General features: G+C 46.3%; 1 protein-coding gene across 1 annotated transcript in view; it reads left to right on the plus strand.

Annotated features, from left to right (window-relative positions):
* The window catches only part of HMCN1 (hemicentin 1), a 366,339-nt gene that overhangs the window by 221,894 nt on the left and 128,730 nt on the right, over positions 1–15,715 (plus strand). The window contains exons 37-42 of the mRNA XM_036495278.2: positions 3,212–3,313; positions 4,004–4,180; positions 4,816–4,967; positions 5,642–5,765; positions 12,168–12,343; positions 13,331–13,427. Coding sequence (XP_036351171.2) covers positions 3,212–3,313; positions 4,004–4,180; positions 4,816–4,967; positions 5,642–5,765; positions 12,168–12,343; positions 13,331–13,427 — 828 coding nt within the window. The remainder of the gene's footprint in view (positions 1–3,211; positions 3,314–4,003; positions 4,181–4,815; positions 4,968–5,641; positions 5,766–12,167; positions 12,344–13,330; positions 13,428–15,715) is intronic.

Genomic DNA, 15,715 nt, shown 5'->3' on the forward strand with positions numbered 1-15,715 from the left:
AGGCAGTGGTCGACTTGATCTGACTGTGTTTGTCTATAGCAGACACAAATAGGCTGGAAGCGAAAGGTTGGAAAAAGATATGACGTGAACAATAAGTACAAAAAGAGCTGGAGAGGCTCTACCCGCATCATACAGAATGGATTCACTAAACTGTGAATAGCACAGCAGAGTATTTTTCATATCACAAAGAATCAGTTCACCAAGAACATAGGGTGTAACGGTCTTGATGTATTATAAAACAAATTGACAGATTCCAAAGCAGCTTAACAGCAAAAGTTGGATTTTTTTGATGTCCCATGTTCCATAATTGATGGAACAACTACACAGAAAATCAACCAGAATGTACAGGGCATGTCCAACACTATAAATCAGCACACATAAAAACACTCCTCCCAGCTAGAGTCAGAAACATTCTCCAGCAAACATGAATCTTTGGCTAGGACAGACTATAAGGCTATAAACCAACCCTTAATACTTGAAGATATTTAAGTCATGCTGTGTATTTTCTCTAATCACAGTGGAATGAAATTTTGGATCAATAATGAAAGAAAATTTGGGAAATTGACAAATTATGGAAATTAAGTAATACACTTAGAAGTTACTACTCAAAGAAATAAAATGAGATCCAGTACTACTGAGATGAATGTAAACAAAATAATGCAAACTTCTGGGATATTTATAAAGTATAAGAGTAAAATATATAGCTTTAAATGCCTGTATTTGAATAACCTAACATCTAATTTAAGAAACCCAAAGAAGTAAATAAAGCCTGAAGGAAGTAATAAAGGGAAGAGACTTAACTATATAAGAGCAGAAAACAGTAGAGAGCACCAGCATTATGGTGTAGGGAATTTCAGCCACCACCTACCATATCGGTATCCTGTATGGGCACAGGTTCAATTCCTGGCTGCTCCGCTTCCAATCCAGCGCCCTATTAGTGTGCCTAGGAAAGCAGCTGAAGATTGACCAAAGTAGTTGACACTCAACACATGCATGAGAAACCGAAGTTAAGCTCCTGACTTTAGCCTGGCCCAGCCCTGGCTATTGTAGCCCTTTGGGGAGTGAACCAATGGATGGAAGAATTCTGTGTGTGTCTCCTTCTCTCTGTAGCTCTTCTATTTAAATAAGTGAATCAGTCTTGGGGGACTGCTGTTGTAATGGGTTAGGTCACTGCCTGCAGCATAGCATCCCATATGAGCACTGTTGGAGTCCCAGCTACTCCATTTACGATCCAGATCTCTGCTAGTGTACCTGAGGAAGCAGTGGAGGGTGGTCCAGGTCCGTGGGTCCCTGCACCCCTGTGAGAGACCCAGAAGAAGCTCCTGGCATTTGGAAAGACTATATATTCCTCGGTAATAAGCTAGACACACACAAACCTGGATGAATAGTTTTTCTTTTCTAAAAGTATTTGAAATTCAGAGCTCTACAGAGAGAGGGAGGGAGGGGGAGAGAGTTCGATCTTCCATCTGCTGGTTCACTCCCCAGATGGCCGCCGTAGCCAGCGGCAGCTAGGGCTGGGCCAGGCCGAAGTCAGGAGCTTCTTCCGGAGCTCTCCATAGGTGCCTTCCGTTGCTTTTCTTAGGCCATTAGCCTAAGCTGGATTGGAAGAGCATCATCTGGGCTGTCAGCATTGACAGGTGGCAGCTTAATCTGGTACTGGCAACACCAGCCCTGATAACTGTATTTTTCAAATTGTTTCTATAACTGGGGTGTTTGTTGTTGTTGTTGTTGACTGTACAGATAATTTCCAAGAAGAGCATGCTAAACTAGTCTACCTTTATAGCCTTCAGAGGCTTTATTCGCTTGGCAGTAAGACTTACACAGAGGGAGAATCAAAGCAAGAGGTTTTTGTCACCCTCTAAGTGGGCCCAACAGTCAGAGATGGGCCAGGCGGCCAGGAACTCCGTGCGGATCTCCCGTCAGTCTCCACGTGGGTCAGGGAACCCAGTACTTGGGCTGTCTCCCTCAGCTTTGCCAGGCACGTTAGCAGGGAGCTGGGTTGGAAGGTCAGCAGCCAGAGCTCTTGGGGTGCGCAGCATAACTTGCGGTGCCACAGTGCTGCCCTCAGCTTCAGATTTTTCACGTTTTCCTTGTTTACAGCATTTCCACGTTGTTATTCACTGCATAAAGCAATCTCATTGTAAAGGATTATTCATGAAACATAACATTTTAATCAATACAAAGCATATTGTTTGCCATTTGTAATCATTTTGTTTTACGTAGTCAGAAATTGATGTCCAAATGTTCTGATTGTGTCTTTCTCCAGCTCTCTGTTGTTAACATCTTTGTGAATTTTTTGTGCTTGTTTACCACGGGGATTCTCTAGTATAAAGAGTGTAATCCACAGTTGAGTAGAAGTCCAGAAATCTTCCATGATACAATGAACGCATCCACGCTTCAGCTCTTGGTTCATGAAGCTGTTTTTATTTGTACCATCTCACTCACTCCTGATCATTTGGTTGGGTTGCCAGCCGGCTTCCTTTCCAGTCCAGTGGTAGACTATTGCATTGTGTTTGGACTTCAAGTGCTCATTTATTTCTGCAACATCATCTGCAAGCAGGGCCTTGGATTTTCCATCCTGCTCCCCTCCCACTTTTCCGGGGGTGTTGTTGCAAGCAAACGGCATTGTTATTCATTAGGCTTTGTGAATCCGTGCATTCCAAATGCATGAAATAATACAGCAACATTATCAGCGATTATTTCAAATTGGAACTGTCATTTTGTAAATTCACAAATTTGTATTTTTGAATTCAGACAAAAAAGCCTGATCAGAAATGTGTTCTGCTTTGCCCAAAGTGATTTAAAATAGCACATCTAAAGATAAAGCCAGACATTTTGAGACACCGACCTCCTCCCTGGGAGAGGTCGAATGGGGTAGATTATTTCTTGGCAGGGTCATGGTAGGTCAGTCATCAAGAATCACTCAAGATGATTGCAATGAAATGTGAGGCTTAACCTGAGCTTGCTGCGCTGCTGTTCTGTGTGTCATAGTCACGAGGTCATTTAGGCCTTCTCCGACTCTGCCTCCCATTCTGCCCCATCGCGTTAGCTGTACAGAGTTTACATGCAAGGGTACCTGTATGTGTGAAGCACATTAGTATATGTATATGGATGAAAGAAAGGCAGAAAAACTGCAGAATTCGATTTCCACTGAGGGCTGTCCCAGTCGCACCTCCTGCTCACGTGCGGTGCTTCTCGGCTTCTGTTGCAGAGCCGCCCAGCCTGGAGGAGGCAGGACGGATGTTGAACGAGACCGTGGTGGTGAACAGTGCTGTGCAGCTCGAGTGCTCGGCGGCCGGACACCCCTCGCCTGGTGGGCTTGCTTGTGGATTCTGTAACGTGCAAACATTTTCAGATGTCTGGGCCTCTGGGTCTGCTCATGAGCAGAAGATAGCACATACCGATGGGGGAAAAATCATAGAATATACCGCAAGGGTACACCTTTGCAAAGCATAGATTGCATAGGTGACATTTTCCAGTTTTTATTGTATGAAATAATTTGTCCATGTGATATAGAAATACTGCTGTGTGGATCTTAATTGTGTTGCTGCTCATATTGTGGCCGCTAAACTCATAATGATTTTTATACATTTTTGTATGTAAATGATTTTCATACATTTATGTGGGAAAGTGTATTTTTTAACTTATGAAAGTATCTTAATAAAATAATAAATAATAAAAAAAAGAAAGTATCTTAAGCTAGACCAAATTGATTATAATTTATAATCACTCTGATTACAGACTATCACTTTGTTTTGTGTATTTTTGTTGGTAGGTTATTCATATAAGTTTTTTTTTAGGTCAATGGTGTATAAAACGTATTTTTTTAGGTTTCATTTAACTTGGCTTTTGGTGTTTTTCTTAGAATTGCCTTTTAAACATTGCTTCTAAGTTTTGTTCATTTCAGCGGATTAAGCTGAAAGAGTTAGCATAAGAGTAAAGCACTTGTAGTTATAATGGTTAAGAGACAGATGTTATAAGCTGTTCTCCCCGCCTCTTTCAGTGATCACGTGGTTCAAAGACAACCGCCCCCTCTCAGGTGCCACCAGCGTCACCTTCTTGGACCGGGGGCGGGTGGTCGACATTGAGAGTGCACAGGTCTCAGACTCTGGAGTGTACAAGTGCGTGGCCGTCAACTCAGCCGGCGCCACAGAGCTGTTTTATAACCTGCAAGTTCACGGTAAGAGCTGCCTGGGACAAGCAATGTTCAGAAATACTAGTGAAATTCTAGCACAAAGAGTTAGCTTAGTGAGACTGCTCAGCTGTTTTAAAGAGCACTGTTTCCTCAAACTCAAGCTTTTTCATTCCTAATTCCAACTCAGATGCTCAAGTTGTACATGTTTAGATGAGTTACTCAAATAGTCATTTATGCTCCTGTAAACTATGACAGAAATGTTTCTTGTTATTATCTTTCATGGTGCTTTAAAAAAGGAATTGGTAGTTAACATCTGCCATGGATACAGTGGAGTGGGACGGAAACACGTGGCGCACACACACGCGCACACACACGCACACATACTCACACACACACACACACACACACACACACACACACACACTCTCACACACACCCGCCATAGCCTTGAAGTCAGAGAGGAGAAATCTCCCCTTGACATTAACAGCTGGTTGTCCTAAACAAGCATGAACTCCATGTCTTCATCTGTAATGGGACTGCTCATATTGCTGTGACTACAGCAGAAAGGAGAGAACTCCCCAAAGCCATGCCAACAAGCCAGCAAACAGAACCCACTTGCAGACCTGGCAAGTGGCACCCGCCGGTCCAGGTGCTGTGTCTTACTTGGTGTTTTTTTCCAGTGCCCCCATCAATTTCTGGCAGCCACAGTATGGTGGCAGTGGTGGTGAATGATCCGGTGAGACTGGAGTGTGAAGCCAGGGGTATCCCTGCCCCGAGCGTGACCTGGCTGAAGGATGGGAGTCCTGTCTCCAGCTTTGCTAATGGAATACAGGTAATGACCCCCTGTCACTTCTGGATTATTCAATGTAAAAAGTCTACACAGACCAAGCTGATGAAGATGTCTGGAAAGGACTAGCAGATGTCTTTTAAGTGCATCTGTGCACTCCTAGGTGCCGTGGACAGACATAGTTGGGATTCGCAGCAGTTGACCAAAAGCCCAGTGCTTCTAGGAGCTCTTTTATTTCATGTGTATTTGCACCACTGGCTTTAGTGTTTATTGGCTGCTTGCCTCCCCCTCCCTTACCACAGTGACAGCTCACAGAAAGAAGTGCTCATTGGCAACACATTCCGTGAACTTTCTTGGCTACTGCTTTGCTGTTGAATTTAGCTTCCTGCGTATTCACCCAGACACAAGTTAGGACAGCAAGCTTCCTCTCATCGTCTTGTTTCATCTTTGTCCCAGTGGCATTCTCTATGGACGGTGTGGGTGAAATTTGGCGTTTCCTTGATGCCATGCTTAGAGACATGTCCCCAGCGGTGATTTCCCACTGGATGGTTCGAGTTTCTCCTCTCGTGCTCTTCTGCTGAGAGGGTGAGAAGGGGATTCTGTGTCACATCGCTCTGAGGTGTGACTGTAAGCCCCTCAGCCTCAGGACATGAGAGGACGGGTCTGCTCTGCACACGATGCTTCTGGGGCTTGTTGGTTGCTCAGCTTTTTGTTCACAGGTTCTTTCTGGGGGTCGCATCTTCGCCTTGGCTAGCGCACAAGTCAGTGACTCTGGGAAGTACACCTGTGTGGCAGTGAATGCTGCTGGCGAGAGTCAACAGGACATTGACCTCCGAGTGCATGGTAAGACCTTGCAGAGGCTGTTTAACACTTTGACGTCTTTGGGTTCAAGGACTGGGATGACCATCAAAAACACTGAACCAGTTTCTTCAAATCAGATTGTCTCCCTGCCTGTGCAAGTGAGAAATGGCATAAAGACATTAATTTACTTTGGCATACAAGGTTTTTAAGTCCATGGCTTGTATTTGATACTGTTCTTAAAATTCTACGAAATTAAAATGAGTACACCCAGGATATGTATATAGGGTGTTGTCAGAAGCCAGTTCCAGCCGAGTTCGGAACTCGAGAAGGGTGAGTGAAATAGGTGTAAGGAAAAGAAACGGACCTCTACAATTCCAGGATCATAATGGACAATGAGAGAAAGCTGTCCGCTTTGTTGATACAGAAGCAGTCACAAGCTCTGGTACAGACTTTGACGTCATGGCGCTGCATCCACTCAACCACAGAGTGCGCCCCCAAGCAATACAATTGCAAAGCTTTCTTGAGGGGCAGTTTGACACAGCTTTGGGGTTGGGCACAATTTACAACAGGTGAGTGAGGAAGGATTAGGCATTCCTTGCCCATCTTGGCTTGCCAGCCGCTGCCTGCTCTCCTCAGGTCTGGGCTCCAACCTTGGCGCCATCTGTGACAAGCAGACCCCAATCTTGAATTATCTATGGGTTAGTGAGTCTGGGGCCTTGGTTTATGGGGATTGGGGCCATTGGCGTTAGTTGGCCACTAGGCCTACAAGATCACATAGTTTGTTAGCCAAGCAAGTAAAGCAGGAGTTATAAAGGCGAAAAGAATTGCAGTAAGCAATGAGCCATATTTACACTATTTTGGTTTCAACTCTACAATGGATAAGTGAGTGCTTCCAAAGATAATTCTGCAAATTGTTTCACCTTAAGGCAGGGCATTATAGTGAAATCTGATGTTGCAGCCAGGAATTCCTCAGTAAACAACACATATTAATCAGTAATATACTCCTGCTACAGTTCTCATTCTATAACTTATCAGTTAGAGGAGAAAATATATCAGAGGGGAAAAGATAAAGAACAGAAACAGAAAAACTACAGATATAAATCCCCACTACAACTACGGACTCAATAACCCTAAGTTAGTTTGAAAGCATGTATTACGATGTTAGTACAGACATTATTGATCTCTTCCAGCCCAAGGGCCATCAGAGCACCCGGGACAGCATACATTGTTAAAGGCCCGTTCACCAAGACGTTGTCAGCAGCATTACCTCCCAAGCTCACAGTGGTTGTAAAAACCATCTTGCAGGGGCAAACAACAATGCCTCAATAGATTACAAAATTCTTAGCGGGGTGGTCGGGTGTCCTTGCAAAGGTTCAGGTGATTGTAGAGACGTCGGTTGGGCCCTGCTGTGCAGCGGGAAGCTCCCCGGGCCCTGCCAAACAGGGGAGCTGTTCTCTTCACACCTTCCTGTCGTCCACACCCACTGCACGGACCCCAGCAGGGTCTTGCTTTTACAGAGTGCTCAAGAATGTGACTGTGGGTGGCACTTGCTTTGTGAGTGTCTACTCAAATTCTCCTCATCTAATCTAAAAGCCATGGTTTAGGTTGTTCAGTTATATTGACAAGCGGTGTTTTGTGACTTACAGTATGTCTATAAGTTAAAGGTATTAAAAAGCAAAAGTTAAGCTAAACATAAATTTAAACCATATTCACAGTTTTTCTTGCCTCTAAGGCAGCAGTGTGGGACACAGGGAAGGGTCCGGCTGCACCATTGCAGGCCGTTGGGATGTCCCTGTCTTACACCTGTCCCTCCCATCTCAGCATACTGGACATCTTGAGCTCACTCAGATTTTATTCTGCGCTTATTTGTGTTACATTGCTTATTTCTTATAGTAGTTAAGTTCTTTCTTCTCTGGCATCTTGAAGGATATCATTTTAATGAGTTTCTGTCTGTTAAGACCAAATAGACCAATCAATTCCAAACAGTTCACTCTTACGAGACATGTGGGGTTTATTTGCAACACCTAACCATGTGAATCATGTTGATTGCACTTCGTAAGTTTGTAAAAATAAAAGGTGATGATGACAGGTGGCTCATGTGGTATGTGTAATGAGTTTTGTTATCAAACATCTTGTACTGCGTGGTAGCACACCAGAGTTAAAAAGGCACAGTTGGCCTCGGCCTGCTGCCAAGGGCCACATGATACTTTCATCTCTGCTGGCTGCTGCAGTTGACCTGTGGATGTGCTGAAATTTCTGAGATAACCAGTTGGTCTGCAGATGCTGGACTGTGCGCATGCCCTTCTTGGATGAGTCCCTCTGGTGCTTGGTGAGTTCCCGGGAAGCAGCTTTTAGCAGTGCCTCCTAGGATGATTCCTCTGTCATTAGCAAGGAGGCAATTTAGGACGCTGCTATTGCCTGGTTGTTTTATCTGTGTGAACAGCTGGGATTGGCTCACTGCATTTCCGCACTCACCCAGGTCAGGGGTGGGCCATTGTCTGGTGAAGTTCTTCCATTCCAGCTTTTTAGACTGAAAACAAGAATGTTTCCTCTGGATAAAAGTGAAGTGACTTGCTGATAAATATGTATGCTTGAGAATGTGAATATGTTTAACATTTCAAATATCTGCCCAACAAGCTATGTAGGAACTATGAGATTAAGACAGCTTGTAATCTAACTTCATGTTCTGATCTCTGTTCCAATATTAGTATTATTTTTGTGCGTTGTCTTCCTACATGTGTCTCTGGTGGTGTCCTTGGCAGTCTCGTGTTGAGTTGGAGACAGTCAGTGCTAATCCAAAGGTCTGTGTCCCCTGTAGTTTGACTTAGTGGCATGGAGGAGTAAACAGGGAGTAGAATGGCTTTTCTCACAGTTATGGTAGTGGTGAATCTTTGACAGAAGGTTTTGCACAGAACACGCGCATCCTACATTGGAGGGCCTGGGTTTGAATCCCAGCTCTGCTTCTGGTATCAGCTTCCTGTTAATACACATCCTGGTTGGCAGCAGCCCTTGGCTGGCAGGATTGAGTTTCAGACTCTTAGCTCTGGCCTGGGCCAGCCCAGTCCCAGCTGTTGGAGACATTTGAAAGGTTAACAAGCAAATGGGTGCTCTCTTTGTGTTTGACTTTCTCTCCTGCCCCTTCCACTTTCTCTCTCTCTCTCTCTCTCTCTCTCTCTCTCTCTCACACACACACACTGCATTTGGAATAAGTAGATTTTTTAAAAAAAAGATTGTTTTATTGGAAAGTCAGATATACAGAAAGGAGGAGAGACAGAGAGGAAGATTTTCCATCCGATGATTCACTCCCCAAGTGACCGCAGTGGCCAGAGCTGTGCCAGTCTGAAGCCAGGAGCCAAGAGCCAGGAGCCAGGAGCCTCTTCCAGGACTGCCCTGCAAGTGCAGGGTCCCAAGACTTGAGGCCGTCCTCAACTGCTTTCCCAGGCCACAAGCAGGGAGCTGGATGGGAAGTAGGGCCGCTGGAAGTAAAACTGGGACCCATATGGGATCCTGGCACGTGCAAGGCGAGGACTTTAGCCACTTTAGCAATGTCCTCCTAGGTTACTGCGCCAGGCCTGTTCATTTTTTTTTTATAACAAAGTTTTGAAAATTACAGCAAGGAAGTAGTTACTAGAGAATTCAGAGTATGTTTTGCCATATCCTGAGGCACTGGGACAGTCTTTCCAGGGTCTGGGTCCTAGTGGTGCCTTCTCTCTAACGCCGGGTCGGTGTGCCAGCAAGCGTAGCTGTGGCCGTTCTGACTTGGGTGGTTGAAGAGTTGGGGGAGAACACAGCTCCTCCTGCACTGCAGAGCCACACAGCGGAACAGGAATGGCCTGTAAGGAAGCCAGCAAGAGTGGAGGCTTGCGGATATGACAGACGGAACAGAGGAAAGCAGATGCGTGTGAGTCATTTAAGTGCATATTCTTGATTTACTTAGATTTGCTTTTTTTTTTGTCCCTTGAACAAATACTATCCTGTTTTTGCGCTTTCCCCTAACCTTTAAAATCTTGTTCCCTTATGAACTTGGCTAAACTCATTTAGTTATAAAGAAAAGTAATTGAAGGGAAAATATTTATAAATTAACTAACATTCTAGATTCTTGAATTGTTTCTGGCTTTTATTTCTGCAGTCATAAAGAAGCCATGCTTGTGTAAATTCTACAAATAATAGCCTAGATTAGCTTTCAAATGATTATGGTAACCTCTTGCCCAGTAAGACAAAATTCATCCAAAGAGGTTCCCAGGCTGTAAAACGCTTCCTGCGCTGAGATCCAGGGTGTCTGCCTCATGGGATCTTAGGAAGTGGCCATCATAGCGCGTTCTTTGTAGCTGTACAGCAGTGTGAGTCCTCAGCAGCCTCATGTACCATTTACCGAGTGTTCCTCTTCTGCAACACTCGTACTGCTCTGCCCCATGAGAGCCGGGTGTCTGGAGTGTTGTGAGCGCAACTGCCTGCTGAGTGAGCGTGCCTGTCCCAGCCCAGTCTGTCCCAGCAGCCATGCTCAGTGCTGCTCCTTTTAGCACAAGTCCATCGCACGAAGGTGGCTTTTCACACAGTGCCCTTTCCTGCCAGCAATTGTGGCCACCAAGAGGCCTCCTGGTGACAGGGACATGGTGCTGCAGGACACTCCTGCATTCATTACGCTCGTGTACGCTGGCACATCACACTCCTAGCGCCACACTGATAGACTGTCACCGTAGGCCTTACCACAATAATCCCTTCCTGCCAAGGCTTAGGCAATGACCCTGAGAGGTTACTTTGGATGCAGCTTGATCTTTTTGAAAAGCAATACAGTGTCTATTGGGAAGTTTCCCACTGCTTTTCTGGAGTGGCGTTTTGATCCACCAGGCCCAATTTCACAGTGGATTTTTCTTACTTGTTCTATCAAAAGCCCCTGAGGAGTGATGTCCTTGGCAGGGCTCAGGGCCATACCTCAGCCTGTATGCTTTCATAGCCCCTATGGGAGAAGGGGCCTTGAGCCTCTCTAAGGACATGTCAGCATCGGACAAACTTGGGTGCGATGATTTGCATCTCATTAGAATCGCAGCCCATCTCCTCTGTGTAACAGTGCATTGCACAGCTGGACGCTGGTCTGGCTGCTTATTCTTTTGTAAAGAGTAGTAGTACTCGTTTGAAAAGGGCAGAGAGAGAGAGAGGCAGACAGGCAGATGTCTTCCATTTGCTGGTTCACTCCCCAAATGCCAGCAACGGCTGGGGCCATGACAGGCTGGGGCCAGGATCTGTTACTGGCAATGCTTGGTAGATTCTATCCCCTTAGCTTAGTATTGAGATTGTAAAAAAAGGAAGCAAGTACAAGTGCAACAGAATTTTTATTTGAAGCAGACAATAGGAAAGCACTGCCCCACAGATGTAAGGAAGTGGAGTGGACATTGGCTGTAGGGGAAATGGCTTGGACTGTTTTACGAACATAGGGATGGGCAGAGGGGACCCAGGTGGCTAAGCTGGTGGAAAGGTTATCTTGAATGAGGGTATCCAGGTGACTTTCTTGTCCTGTTTTGGGAGCGTGGCCTATAACCTCCCACTCCCTAGGGGTGGTCAGAGAATCAGAAGGGAAGCTCCCTGTGCCTTGGTTGTCTTGGCAACTCCAACGTCTTACTTAGCACATCCAGTACATGCAGACCATGGGCTGAGGCTTAGGGTCAAGGAAGTGGCCACCCTCCCTCCTCTTCCAAAGCCCTGGACCCAGCCTCAGAATCTAAGAGTTCTTCTAGATGTCCCACATGGATCTAGGGGCCCAAGCAGCTGGGTCTTTCTCTGCCACCCTCCCATGCATCCTCGCAGGGAGCTGGATCAGAAGTAGAGCAGCTGGGATGCGAAGCACACACGTCGGTTGCCTGCATCTCAGGTGGAAGCCTGCCTGCTGTGTGGCCTCAGCGATCCCTGATCTCGTTTGTTCTTTACTCTGCCACTTGTCCCAAGTGCTCTGCATTGCCTGGAAGGCAAGAAGGAAAACCAAAAAGTGTGCCGAAGTGTTAGTCACGGAGTCCCAGCTGTGCCCTCTGTCAGGGCTGCTGTTTCCATCTCCTCTTTCAGCTCCAGTAGAAATTCTGTTCCTGAGACTGAACTGTATGTTTTTTGAAAGCTGCAGATATTGAAAGTGTATTTGCTTTCCATCCATATTATCTCCAAAATACTTCTTGAGTGACTCACTGCTTTGAAAGTCTCAAACACTAACATCTAGTTTAGAAGTCACTGAAAAGGTACCTGGTGAGAACTTCCAGAAGGTTTTCCAACGAGAATCAGTGAGGTGTGTGTTCAGCAAGGACACAGGCACCAGCGACATGTTCACGCTGGCTTCTGAGCTGCCTGGAGCAGGCTGTGGGAAGAGAATGGTACCCTTCTGGAAAACCCTAGTGCGGCTACCGGGTTGATGGGGGTGATGCTGCCTGTTTCGTCCTGACGGATGACTCCTCTTTCGCTTAGTTCCACCAAACATTGTGGGAGAAGAGCAGAATATCTCTGTGCTGGTCAGCCAAGCCGTGGAGTTGCTCTGCAGAAGTGATGCTGTCCCCCCACCCACTCTCACGTGGCTGAAAGACGGGCGCCCCCTGCTGAGGAGGCCAGGCCTCACTGTGTCTGAGAATGGAAGCGTGCTGAAGGTAAGGCTGGCCTCATTTCCCTTCTTATTCCTCACGGTGATGTTAGTATCACCCCGTTCAACTTGGCTGTCTTTGACAGCATTTGATAAAATGCATTCTAGGAGTGATTCGGTTAGTTTGTAATATTTTAAACTTTTGCATGAAAGAGGTCAAGACAGAAACTGTTTCAAGAAAATAGTCTCAGGGACCATTACATCCTCACAATGACCTGACAGAGAAAGAGATCATTAACACTCCATATTTAAGAGGCGGAAATCAGATGGGAACCCAGGGAGCACAGACCCTGTGCCCATCAAAGCCTCTTCAGTGGCAAGCGGGGAGTGTGGGCATGGGGGAGAGGGCACAGGCAGGGTGGGAGCCGAGCAGCCTACACCACGGGGGCAGTGCGTGGAGCACGGGTTAGAGGCAGAGGCTGGGACCTTGGCAGTCATTACGCTGCACTAGTGAGGCTGAGCGTGAAGAACGGGGCACAGCACTGCAGTGACGTGGCAAGAGGCAACATTAGGTCACATTCTCACTGCAGCCCCGGCAGAATGACAGAAGAGGAAGCTGTGCAAGCAGAGATGTCACGGAGTGGAGAAAGTCATGACTTCAGGGATGCTGAGGAAATCCAAGCCCCAAGCCTGGCAGCCAGCATGGTGCAGGTCCCACTGCAGGGAGGGACAGACAGAGCTGTGGCTGGTTACAACCACTTAGCTGTGCTCTGTGCAGAACTCACACACACACACACACACACACACACACACACCCTCCCCCACCCCACCCCCTTTAGCCAGTCGAGTGACACAGCCCACTTTATCTTACACGTGCGAAGAAACAGGTTGTTGACCTCTGGTAAGTGTCGCCTCTGGGACATTGAGGCATCCCATTCATGTTAGTTTTACTTTTTATCGGTTTGAAAATCTTCAGGCTGAAAGGTGGAGAGCCAGGGAGCAGTAGTGGGCCCACGAGGTGCCACGGCTGTGTCCATGCGTGACTGTGTTTCAGCTTGCAGACGCTCAGGCTCCGGACGCAGGTCGCTACACTTGTGAGGCTGCAAATGTTGCTGGGAAAACGGAAAAGAACTACAACGTCAACGTTTGGGGTGAGTGGGACCTGCTGCTGCCAGACAAAGGTCCTGGCCTGTGGGTCAGCCTTTTTTTTTTTTTCCTTAAAGTGCTATAAGAGTTGTTACAGAGATAGGCAGCAGTCAGGATGGCTAGGGGAGGTTGAGTTGCTGTGAGTTCGGCTCCCAAAACAGGCTCAAGAGACCAACTGTGGATTTCCTTAGCCTGGCAGTGCAGCTCCTGTAGATCTGATGTGTTTCTGCCCTCTGCCTGAATAGCACGGCCTTGGCGTCTACCACCAGGATCCTGTAGTCCCCTGGCCCTCTCCAGAGACTGGTGTAGGGTGGTCAACTGAAAGTAAGCGAGAAAGTCGAATTCCGTGAGAAAATGTGCTACAAGGCGACAGGCAGCACAAAGAGACGTTCTGGCTTCCTCATTTGTTACTATTTAAGATGAGTCGGACAGTCGCAGCTTTCACCTTGGCTGTGGCTTAGTGTCAGTTATTAAAAAGTGCATCCATTTCTAGAACATCTCCCTTATTTCATTTAATTTTTTATTTTAAACAGCATCATATTTGTATAAGGGGAACAAATTTCATGTGTTTCGCACAGCAGGTTTAGGTGCCTGGTGATGCTCTGTGGCCCGCCCTCCCTCCTGCCTCTTCCTCCCTCAGAGCCTTTTTTGATTGTTACAGTGACATTCTTCGAGTTTGTTTCACAGTCACAGCTGAACACTTGGTTAGGTAAAGCATCCAACAAATACCAATAGGAAACAAAGCAAAACGCTATTTCTCAGGAGTGGAGACAATGGCTGTTAACATAATTAAATCTCAAAATGTCAGTGTCGCTCATATTACATTTTTGCTACTACGGATCGGTGAAAGCATGATCTTTGTCTTTTAAGCGACTGGTTTATTTCCCTAAACATAATGGTTTAAGCTCATTTGTAGCGTGTTGGGCCCATATGATGTTGGTTGTATTTTTTATACTTTTAAATTATGAAGATAATAGCTGAAATTGATCTTTGGACAAAAAGTTATTCAGAAAACACATTTTGGGTAAAATGAATGATGGGGAAATAAGTTGATTTTAATGAAGAAAAAAATATTTTAAAAACTTGTGTAGACGTGCATTTACATAGACAAGAACTTGTGAAGGATTAAATTTGTGTTTACAAATCCTTGCAGGAGGTCATGACACATGTTGTTATCTAATTCCCTTTTACCTGCTGGTGAAGTATGTCTCCCCGTGTTGGTTACAAGTCACCAGCCTCTGTCCTGCGCCTCCTGCCTTTCCCGCTGCACTTCCTTCCCTGCCTTGCTCGTTTCTCCGAAACAAGAAGAATGTTCAAATACTGCAGTGTGGACGAAGCCCTGGTAGTCAAGAAGTCAGGACCGAACGTGAAGGTGAAGCTTGAGAAGGCTATCCGCTAGAAGTGAGCTGCAGAGTTAGTGTGGAGTGCAGTGTTTGAGGCTGCTGCATTCAGCCCTCTGCCCTCGCAGTCAGAGTGTGAGCCCTGCGTCAGGAGCCGGCCGAGTCACAGACGGAGGACACAGCTGGGAGAGTGTGTGGGAGCGACATCTCGAGCAGGAAGTGAGGAAGTAGTCAGCAATGTGGCGGTGGAGGAGGGGCCCTCGGGTGGAGTGTGTTAGCTTGGTGGTAAAGTCACCTTGTCCCACCTCAGAGTTCCTAGCTGCATGTCCCACCTCTTCTCCTGACTCTAGTAACTCCTGGGAGGCAGCAGGCAGTGGTAAAGTACTTGGGTCCCTGTCACCACATGACACTCTCAGAGAAATTCAAAACATGGAAAAAAAATACTTATCCAGTGAAAACTAAGGACAGTGGTGTTCCCAGAAGAACACAGACCACAGACAGTGAATAACCTGCACTTGGGCGTGTTGCTGGATGAATGCATGGATGGATTTGTGGTTGAGTAATGTTACTATTGCAGAGAAGTCAAGTTAGAAGTGAAGCTGTGGGGCTGAGGCGGTGAGGCATTGGGCCAATCCTATGCCTGCTGCACCAGCATTTCATATGGGTGTTGGTTCAAGTCCCAGCTGCTCCACTTTCCATCCAGCTGCCTGTAACCTAGAAAAGCAGCAAAGATTGGCTGAAATCCTTGGGTGTTTGCACCCACATGGGAGACCCAGTAGACGCTCCTGGCTCCCGGTTGGCTCAGCTCTGGCCATGGCAGCCATTTGGAGAGTAAACCAGCAGATAGAAGGTGTCTCTAACTCTGACTTCCAAGTTAAATAAATAGTAAATTTTTTAAAGAAGAGAAAGAGAGAAAGATTTTCCGTCCAATGATTCACTCCCCAAGTGAGCAC

Source organism: Ochotona princeps, chromosome 10 (assembly GCF_030435755.1).
Source record: "Ochotona princeps isolate mOchPri1 chromosome 10, mOchPri1.hap1, whole genome shotgun sequence".
NCBI lineage: Eukaryota > Metazoa > Chordata > Mammalia > Lagomorpha > Ochotonidae > Ochotona > Ochotona princeps.